Source organism: Argiope bruennichi, chromosome X1 (genome assembly GCF_947563725.1).
Source record: "Argiope bruennichi chromosome X1, qqArgBrue1.1, whole genome shotgun sequence".
Classification (NCBI taxonomy): domain Eukaryota; kingdom Metazoa; phylum Arthropoda; class Arachnida; order Araneae; family Araneidae; genus Argiope; species Argiope bruennichi.
Genome location: NC_079162.1, coordinates 68,301,956 through 68,312,564, shown reverse-complemented (window position 1 = coordinate 68,312,564; position 10,609 = coordinate 68,301,956). Strand labels below are relative to the sequence as shown.

At 30.7% G+C, this 10,609-nt stretch overlaps 2 protein-coding genes across 2 annotated transcripts; one reads left to right on the top strand and one right to left on the bottom strand.

Moving 5' to 3' along the window:
* The first annotated feature begins 363 nt into the window (after positions 1-363).
* On the top strand, positions 364-2,216 carry LOC129959257 (uncharacterized). The gene is made up of 2 exons (XM_056072078.1): positions 364-1,416; positions 2,160-2,216. Exons 1-2 carry the CDS (start codon positions 364-366, stop codon positions 2,214-2,216), a joined length of 1,110 nt encoding a protein of 369 aa, XP_055928053.1.
* Positions 2,217-3,408: 1,192 nt separating this feature from the next.
* On the bottom strand, positions 3,409-5,524 carry LOC129958760 (uncharacterized). The gene has a single exon (XM_056071431.1). The coding sequence runs from the start codon at positions 5,407-5,409 to the stop codon at positions 3,667-3,669; it is 1,743 nt and encodes a 580-aa protein (XP_055927406.1). The 5' UTR covers positions 5,410-5,524; the 3' UTR covers positions 3,409-3,666.
* Between the last annotated feature and the right edge of the window lie 5,085 nt (positions 5,525-10,609).

The window sequence follows — 10,609 nt, the reverse complement described above, 5'->3', positions numbered from 1 at the left end:
TCTGTGTTTATTAATAGTTATTATTTCTACTTTTAGGAACTCATTAGGCTAAACAATGGCAAGAATTAGAAATAAAGAATACCAGAAAAACGAAACAGATCGTGGTAACAATATTCAGAAAGCTGCTGCAAAAGTTTTATCAAGAGAAATGTCTTTTAGGGAAGCTGCTGCAGTCTACAATATTAGTAAGACAACTCTGAATTGCCATGTTAGTACTTTTAAAAAAAGTGAACAGCCAAATTCTAACTTCAAGTACGTATTAAAGATTCAAAGTCGAAAAATAATCACCAACGATGAGGGAAAAAAAACTAATAGATTACATTTTACAAGCTTTGAAATATCACTATGGACTAACAATTAATGATGCACATACCCTTGCATATGAATATGCTTCAGCAAATAAAAAGAATATTCCCTCAAGCTGGGAGCATGAAAAAAAAGCTGAAAAGGACTGGTACATTGGATTTAAAAGAAGACATAGTGCCATGTTTTCTCTTCGAAAACCAGAAGCAACTAGTCTTTCTCCTGCCACCAGCTTTACAAGAGAATCTAAATAAGTTTTATGATAACTTAGAAGCAATTCTTCATCGTCAGAACTTTAGAGCTAGTGAGATTTATAATCTTGATGAATCGGGAATTACAACTGTACATGTTCCACCTAAAGTTATTGCTGGAAAAGGCATAAAACAAGTTGGTCAAATGACATCCGGAGAACGTGGGAAACTTGTTACTATTATTTCTGCTGTAAATGCAATTGGCAACTCAGTTCCCCCACTTTTGGTTTTCCCCAGAAAGTTTTTCAAGGATCATATGTTGAAAGGAGCACCACCTGGATTTATTGGGGCTGCAAATCCAAGTGGTTGGTCCTCACCACAAATATTTATGCTTTATCCGAAACACTTTCTGAAGCATGTTAAAATATCCAAAGATAACAGCATTATTTTAATCTTAGATAATCATAACACACATATAACTATTGAAGCTATTGATTTCTACAAAGAAAATGGAATTATTGTGCTCACTTTACCCCCTCACACAAGTCATAAACTTGAACCTTTGGACCGCACAGTGTTTAGCTCTTTTAAAGTGCATTATAATAGAGCTTGTAGTCAATGGATGGTTAATCATGCTGGGAGGCCTATATCAATTTATGATGTTGCAGAATGTGTAGGCAATGTATACCCCCTTTCTTTTACACCAAAAAACATTGTTTCTGGATTTCAAGTAACTGGGATTTATCCTTTCAACAGAAAGGTTTTTGATGACAGCGAATTTTTATCAGCTTTTGTCACTGATAGGCCAATTCCATCAACAAGTTTATCCCTTCAAAGTAATGAAGAGTCCCCAATTGCAGAATTGTCCGTGCCTAAAACACCTGAATGTGTGCAACCATTTCCAAAGGCAGCGCCTCGAAAGGCAAGTAACCGAGGAAGAAAAAGGGAAAGATCAGCTATATATACGGACTCTCCTGGGAAAAAAAAGCAATTGAAGATGCTATCACTAATAATGAAAAGAACACTCAAGTAAAAGAGAAAGAATGTATGAATATGAAAACGAGAAAAAAGGATTAAAAACAGCTTCAGTTGATCATGCTGAGAAGATTTAATGCTCTCAGAATTGGTAGGAAGTAATACAACTGGAAGAAAACCAGTGATTAGTGATTTATGTAATGATGACAGTGATGATGATGTGTACAGTTTATATGAAACTAAGGATAAAAAAAAATTAAACGTTGGTGATTTTGATGTTGCCAAAAGGTCTGTTGTTGCTTTCATAGGTCACATGGAAAGAATTGATGGAGATGAATATGAGTTATCTTTTTTTGAGACGACTAAATCAATCATTGACATTTATTTATCCTGAAAAAGAGGACAAATCTTATGTAAACTCAAATGACATTTTATTAAAACTTAAAGAACCAATCAAAGTACCGAACGTTCTTTGGGTTTGGTATTTGATTTCCAACAATTAATTACAATTAAATATAAAATTTGTTAATTTTTTTTGTGTTCAACTAATAAAAAGCTTTGTTAACAAAATTAGGAAATATTAATTTCTAATTATTTATCTTTATCACTTTAAATACTTTTCTTTTCTTGAATAAACAATTTCAAGTGTAATGTAATTCAATTATTGAACTTTTCATATCTGTTTTTCAGCTGTCCCAAGGTGAGCCACCAGGTAGTACACCTTGGGACAAAGTACAAGTTTACTAAATATTTTTTTTTTAATTTTCTATAATGGATTAAAGATTAAAAGCTGTTAAATAATGTAGGCAAAGGTTAAACAAATACAAGGTAAAAATTTGAAAATAATTCATCAATATAAAAAATTTTGAGAAAAAAAAAGAAAAAAAACGTCCCAAGGTGAGCCACTCTCCCCTAATTATAATCTTATGATCTTTTTAAAACTATCTGTTATCTGAAATCAAAATGCAATATTCAAATGAAGATGTGCTAAAAAAAAAAAAAAATCAAACATAGCCTTATAACAAAAACTTATTATACACTTAATAAGTACATAATGACTTTTTTATTATAAGCACTTACTTATAGCAAAAAAGTTATAAGTACTTTGTAAACTAAGTAGTTTTTGTTATAAGTACTTACTTATAGCAAAAAACTTACAACAAAAGATATTAGGCACTCTCATGATCAAGTAAAATTCAAAATGCACTAAAAAATCATTTCTTAAAAAAAAAAAAAAAAAAAAAAAAAAAACATCATGAAAAAAACAGCTTATTCACATCAAACAAGATAGAGAAAGTAACTATAATCTTACGAACTTTTGACAACTATTATCTGAATCAAAATGCAATATTCAAATGAGATAACTTCATCTTTTTATATTAAAAATTCAACACATGCATTTAGCTTTTAAAATTTATTGATAAAAAAATATAAAATCACAAATATTTATTCCATAAAGAAAGGAAAATGGATCTACTACTTTTTGAAATTAAAATCAGTAAAACATTAAAATGACAAAAGTTAAAATTTATTCAGATGGAATAAAACTTGAGTTATTCTATACCAAAAATTCAACAAATATAATTATTAAATGATAAACTGAAATTTTAAAGAAAAATAATTTTGATGTGAAGAAAATTTCCTTCATGCCAGTACCAAACGAAGGGGGGGGGGAATAATATATAAAATCAAAATAATTAAATAACAGATAATAATTTTTAGGATCAATTTTTTAAAAAGTGGTTGAAAAATAAAATCGAAAATCTTATATACTTATTCTTACACTTAAAAATTAGCACAATGGCAAACAATGATGAAAAAGGTTTACATACAATTCTACCAAATCATATTTACTTTTTCATCACATTAATAAAAAAAAATGCCCAGATAAATTGGAAATAACATACAAGACTTGATAAAAAAAACCTACAATCACAATCGGTTTCAAATATGATATCACAAACAATACTTAATATAAATGCTTTCCTTTTTGTACATCATTTTAAATATTCCTTTTTTATAAGATAAATGACTAGAATTCATAATGAACAGTTACAATTAAAACTTACTTTAATATGAATATCTTCAAAAAATGAATAAAAGAAATTTACCCAAGTAGAACATCAGCTGCACTGGTAGCAGACACAAATTTATGAAACTTGGTCGAAACAGTCTTTATAATCTTAGCCTTCAGCAGCTAGTCAAGCTCATCATATGCGTTATGCATCTCTGCATTACCACAAACTTTACAATCATAATCACTACGATTACAGCACTCACAATTCTGCGGTTCCATCAATGAATTCTCTGCGTCAGTCTCTGCATCTTCAGATTCTGTTATTGACGTATTATCTTCGCTGCCAGATGCTTTAATATTGCCAATTCTGCCTGGCAAAACTTCTATATCTGGATCTCTGCCTTCTTCTGGGACATTCTGAATGCAACTTACATGTTTAGCTTTTTCTGAACCATCAATGGTACCTTGTGTGGATATTTCTTCACCCTTCGAAATCTTTTCTTCTTTCAATGCCTTCACATGTTTTGAACATCTTACTTCTTGAACTTGACTGCCACCAGGAGGAGCATTAGGCTCCAAAGTACCCATGAAAAAAGGCAATCTGATTCGATAATTACACAACATAATAAACAGCAGAAACACAAATGCCAAAATAGGTACAAGAGTGAATATTGATAATCCATCTATCAGCTGCTTTATCGACACATTTAAAACACGAGATGAAACAGAGACTGGTTGAAAAAGCAAAGCTGCAACAGCTTCAGAAATAGCAACTGTAATGCTAACTTCCCAAAATGGATCAACGGTTAATGCTTCATAATATTTGTTACACTCATTGCTTGCGAAAAAACTTTTCAAATACTCATGAAAATGCTCGATAAGTCCCAATTCATGTTTCCTACATTGAGCTGGAATTGTCATGGATGATAATTCTGCAAGTTTAAAAGCTTTTCTTTGTTGATATAAGTGCATCCAATGCCAAAAAACACTAATAACGGCAATAAAGCATAATACAGTAAATATAGGACGACGCAAGATCCCTAGATAAATGCTGTATGTGCAAATGGCTAGAACCAAAAAAATTGTAATTGGCCTCAAAATTTCTTTCATGTAGTCAGCAAAGGCATTCCAGTCAAACTCTTCCATTGTGACAACAAAAGACTGGTCAATCATTTTACTCATAAATTCATCTAACTGCGATAGCTCTACGGACTTTGCATTAGCCAATTCTCTTAGATTATTAATCACAATGCTATCAATAGGAAAGTTGATAGTACTGGGAATCAACTTAGGATTTTTCTCAATTTTCAATACAAGCTTTTTCAACCAACGAGATATATAAATGCCATCAAGTATGCACATCTGTCTACCTTCTCCAAACCTTCCATCAATCTCTTTATCAGAGTTAAAAGTAACTTTATCTGGTATATATACTTTTTTATCTATTAAATGTCTTGCTTCTTCTGGATTATCCATTCTTTCATCTGTTATATCTCTTCTAACAGTGCTGTAATAGGGTTCTTCGAGAACATCAATTTCAGGAGGGTGCCAAAACCAAGGTTCATCAATATGTACATTCCGATCTTCAATGGGTATCTTTGGAGCATCTCTAGATTCGGTTCTTGCATCCTCATGATCGCCATGTTTAATTTCTTCATCTTTAAGTTCAGGAGGCGGTTTTTTCCATTTCTGTATGGTGTATCCAGTCATATCATATGGATCAATCCAGTTTTCCTTCACCTGAGCCAATTTATCAAGATACTTTTCTGCAATTTCTCTACGCTCATTAAAGTCGAGGGGCTTTTGTAGGTTTTCAGGTGCCTCAATATCATGTTCACTGTTTTTCTCAAATACCTCAGTTCCAACAGAATTCAAAAGAAGAATACACGAAAATATAAAAAAGGAAATCCTTCGGTAAAGCATAATTAAATTAATCTTCGAAACAAAATCTTAGCATATAGAGAAAGTGTGGAGCCTATGTGAGAACTAGCTGAATTCACGAAAAGAGATGCTTCCGAAATCAACGCAACATGTCAAGTGAAACGATATGCGCTACATGCTTCTGGGCAGACATAAACAAAACCTTCCAAAAATGCCCAGTCACAGTTAAGCTTCCATTCCTCCAAAGAATGGATTTACGTTTTATTTCATTTTGATTTTTTTTTTTAATAATTTGATTTCAGTCCTATCTAGAAAAAAAAATTAGCAAACAACTATTCATCTATTACATCTATTATTTTGGAATGCTTTTTTTTTTTTTTTTTTTTTTTTTTTTTTGCAAAAGCATTCCAAAATGTTCATTTATTTTTATCTTGTTTTTTCAAAACAGAAATATACATATTTATATATTTAAATAACGGATTACGGCAAGAGAATGTATACAAGTATTTTCTAGCTAATCCTTCAACGAATTTGAAAGAGAAAAATACCATAGTGGCAAAAAAAAAAAAAGTGTGAACTACAAATTTAAATAAACTTACAGAGCATGCCGTCTGATAAAAGCTTAAATTATCATGTGACAATTTAATGGCCGAAAACAGTAGTTAGACACAGCTGATGATTATTAGCTGCTTGTTGGTCAAATTGGTATTCTGCCGACCAAACCAACTGTCATATTCCTTGTGTTTTTACCCATTTTTTGATCTGCCGAATTCAACTGATCGAAATTTGATCAACTGTTTCTTTCGAACGTAGTAGTAAAAATGTGATGATTTCAAGACGAAAAATTACATCAAACAAATATTATTATTCAAGATGAAGTACAGGCAAAGGAACGCATAATTCAGGCCTCACAAAATTTTGGAAGTGAAACCAAACATAATTTTTAGTTTTTCTGGGAGAAGAAGGCTGAAAATAATAAACGCAGATGAGGGTATACTTGTCAAATGGCTACTGCAGCTAATATTTTATCTCCTTCAGAGGAACAAAAGCAATGCATATTTTTCCACAATTTACATAATTCACTGATTGTTTTAAAGCATAAAAAATGAACGATGAAAGATTGAGAGAATCTCGTAAAGAAATCAGGTTGATGTTTCTGTGCTTAAAACGGAGTGTAAATGGAGCTGGGCGATGATACAACTTCAACATCACAATATATCGTCTAACATAATACTTCTCGATATATTGTGAATTCATTACTTATTTATTGTTATTATAACATATAAATAGCATCTCTTAACATCTGACTAATCTGAATGACTCCAAACGAAAGAAATTTTTATTTCATATGATAAAAATACTCGTTATTTTTTTACAACAAAACTAATTGGAAGAAAATTGTGTTAAAACCCCTTTAATAAAGTCTGCCAGTGTCAAAGCAATATCAACATTTTACAATTTATTATATTCCGTTTTTTTAGTAATGTAATATTTATTTTAGTTTTATATGTTTTATTGCTGCTAAAAAACTACATAATAATGCATTTAACAAGTAAAATTAAATAGTTTTAATAAAACTCGTATTCGAAATTTGAAATCTATTGTCTTGAAAAATGAATTCTGCATATGAATGATTTAAAACAATGGAAAATTTATATGTATCGAAAATTCGATAATTATCTGTAGTTCGATAAATTTCGAAAATTCAATCAAGACCGACAGAGCACTCAAACTAGTTTTGAAAGGAGTTGGAATTTTGAAGAGCCACTAATGGACAGCGCTTTAGGAGGGTGTTGACTTCTATTCTGCTGTCCCTTTTTATTCTCCTTATGGCGGAGGGGAAGGGACTTCCATTCATAAAAACAGCATTTACATAAAGTTTCATTTCACAATTGTTGCTACGATTTATGCCAAAAAAAATCTCGTGTTGGTACAAGTGTTTAACATAAGTTATATGTGTGAAAGGATTTTATGCCCGGTAATTAAACTTTCGCATTATAATTCTGTCTGGCGTTAAAAATGTTGATGCCATGCTCTTTTAAGTGCAGTATTGTAGGAGGAATCTAAACTATTTCAAAGGCTACTGCACTGTTTTTACACCAGGTTCTATAAGGTCACATATAGTTTCATACATATAATAAATTTTTAACTCCAATGTGCTACTGAAAATTTCAATTTTGCGCTGCTGCTTTTATATTTCTTTATATTTCAAACACATAATTTGTAAGTTATTTGTTATACTAATTTAGAGAATAGCTTTCTTTCTTCTTGGAACAATCACTCTTCAAATCTCGGCTATATAATAGCGTATTATCATGCAATAGTATGTGTATCCCTTACTAAAGTTGCAGCCTTTGTACCCGTGGCTGTCTAGAGCAACAATACGAAGATACAAAAAAAAAAAAAAAAAAATACTAATTTTGACAGTGAAGATGTTCAAAATTATATTGTAGTAAGTCAAGCATTTTCAGAGTTTCAAAAAATTATTAGATTAAAAAAAAAGGAAGTTATTACTTTCGTTTAAATCAAATTTTATAACAAATTTAATTTTGTGTTTTAAAAATGTATATGCGTAAATTTTTGAAAGGCATGAAATTTAAATTTATAAAAACTCATATAAAAGGAATTTTTAAAAAAAATCTTGGAAAATGGCGGCAACATTCGAATTAAGCATATATCTATGTTGAATGACAAATTTAATTTATGTATTTTTTAAAGAAATAATAATTAACATTTTACTTAATATCTTAATTGGATCGTAATATCTTAATTAATTAATTGCATCAATGCTATAAAATATATTTAAAATTAAATAACGTTTAGCGTCTGTTTCCGGACAGGTATATTTGGAATTCAGATTATTTGACTTTTAAACTTAATTTATAAAGGTATTAAAATGTATTGCACAATTGCTTCTACATTATTTTGGAAGTTTAAAATAAATAAAGCATAAAAAATTGTCTTGGATCGCAAATATGTTTGAAAATAAAAGATACATAATTATTTTATTATGTTTAAGTAGAAATTTGCTCTTGAAAAATCGACATTTTTCAAAAAATGATATCGATAAATCGAAAATCAAAAGCAGTCCTAGTCATAAGTTCGTAAATGTAACTTGTTTGGGTTGTGGAAAAAGAAATTGTATTTTATTCAGTCCTAACATAAAGCAGCAAGCATTGTCAGCTACAGAAAAAGAAACTGCAAAGTTATATAATGTTCCGACTGAGGGTCAAGCACTTCCGAAATCCCTAGTGTTTTGTTACTGACGTTAACGGTTTTAATCAGATGTGATGGGAGAAAACGGAAGGCAAGAGCCATCATAGTCTCTGCTACATTTAAAAAAAATACTGCTAAAGAAATGAAATATAAAAGGGAGTATCTTTAACATTCTCTGTTCAGTGGAGAAAATATAGGAGTCAGTAAGTATGATATATTTACTTTAAATGTTGAAAGTTGCGATCGGTCTTATAATTATCATTTGAAAGTGTTGAATCAACTAGTTACCTGTAAATGCGTTCCACCGGTAACTCCTACGATTAATTTAAAAAGAGTTTTTTGATTATAGTATCCATGGGAACGATGACTATAAAGGTTCGATAAAAATTTTAATAGGAGTCGATGCAGATGAAAATATCATTACCGTGGCTACAAATCCTTACCTGGTGGTTTAATACTCGCGTTACGTAATTCTTTTAACAATATAAGTTAAAAAATTGCGTAACATTTTCTGCCAGACATCTTTGAGCTTTGAAAAGAGCACGCAAAATGCTGCAAAACATGCTTCTATATTTCGCCGAACAATTAACGCTATCTGTTAATCCAGATCTGAACGAAACGAGAAAAGTCGAAATGAAATCATGAGTTGGGAAAGAGCGGGCTGCACAGCTAAATAGACGGAAAAAATGCAACCCGCGGAGATCGCGAGTTGCGCAAATTTTGCTACTTCTACGTTGCCCGTGGAAATCGCGGGATACGTAGTGCGAGGGTTAATAGCAATGAAAACATGTTTAAGATGGACCATTATGATATGTATAGCACAGATTTCTTCAAAGAAAATTGAAATCTCAGTAATTAATTCTATGGTTTCTACTACTAGAATAACAGAATTGTGGGCTCTTGGCACTCTAGGCATTACTGATCCATCTGAGAAGAAAACTGAAGAAGAATTTTGGCATGTACCAGAGAACATTTTATTAACACAGTTCAATATAACAATGACAATAGTTTTGCGGTGCATTTACCTTCGTTTACTGATCATTTGCAACTAATTCTCTTGTCACGTTTTATAATAAACATTTCTTCACAGTGGGGCAAGTAATTTCCAAATCTATTTTACTCTTTTTCTTTTCGTTCCAATATTACTCTTATAATCATCAAAAACATAACTGAATCAGTATTATCCATATCCACCATAAGCAACGAATAGTGTTCAGTAGGTCTGCAATAATATAAGAACAACAAAAAAGTAGAACATAACGAAGGAATGGGAACAAACAAAACAACAACAAATCAAGAATCTTGAAAGTACAATCCTTAAAAAAATGTAAACCATTCCTTAAAAAGCAATAAAAAAATTACGAAAAAGGAACTTCCATTTGCAGGTTATCGGGTAGATATATACATATCCCCGCGAATGCCCTTGGTGATGACTATACAGACTTAACACCCCCTCCCTCTAGATCTTCAGGAAATACTTTCTGAAAATGTTGCAGAATGATAAAGATTTCAAAAGTTTGAACAGAAAGTGGCGTTATAAAGATTTTGATGTTGATACAGACTTTTTACGATATGCCGTGAGAAGAATTTTTAATTACAGTCATTCGAATTCAAGTTTTATATGGCAAAATAAAATTTATGGCAGAATAAGCGAGGTTTACTTCATTTATTTAAAATATAGAAATTAACTTGTTTCTTAAAATAAGATAATCTAATCATAATCAAAAACAACTAAAAATAAATATTTTGAATTTTCAGATCAATAAAAATACTGAATGAAATATCGTAAAAATATATATCCAACAGATAATTGTGTCATAAAGTTAAAAAAGGTGGGGAAAAAAATGCCATATTTTAAAAAATCCTATTTATATGAACAAATGAAAAGTCTTCTATAGTGATATATGTACTCGTATATATTGCAAAGAGGAATGGTGATTCAAGAAACCTTTCTCTATAAAAGGGAAATATTTCTATGATTTAAAATGAAATAAATAATTGACTGATAATGAGTGAACAATCATGA

Coding starts and splice junctions, on each gene's coding strand:
- LOC129959257 (XM_056072078.1), top strand. CDS start 364: ATGCACATACCCTTGCATATGAATATGCTTCAGCAAATAAAAAGAATA. Junction 1,417..2,159: donor CAAAGGCAGCGCCTCGAAAG/GCAAGTAACCGA, acceptor TCTGTTTTTCAG/CTGTCCCAAGGTGAGCCACC.
- LOC129958760 (XM_056071431.1), bottom strand. CDS start 5,409: ATGCTTTACCGAAGGATTTCCTTTTTTATATTTTCGTGTATTCTTCTT.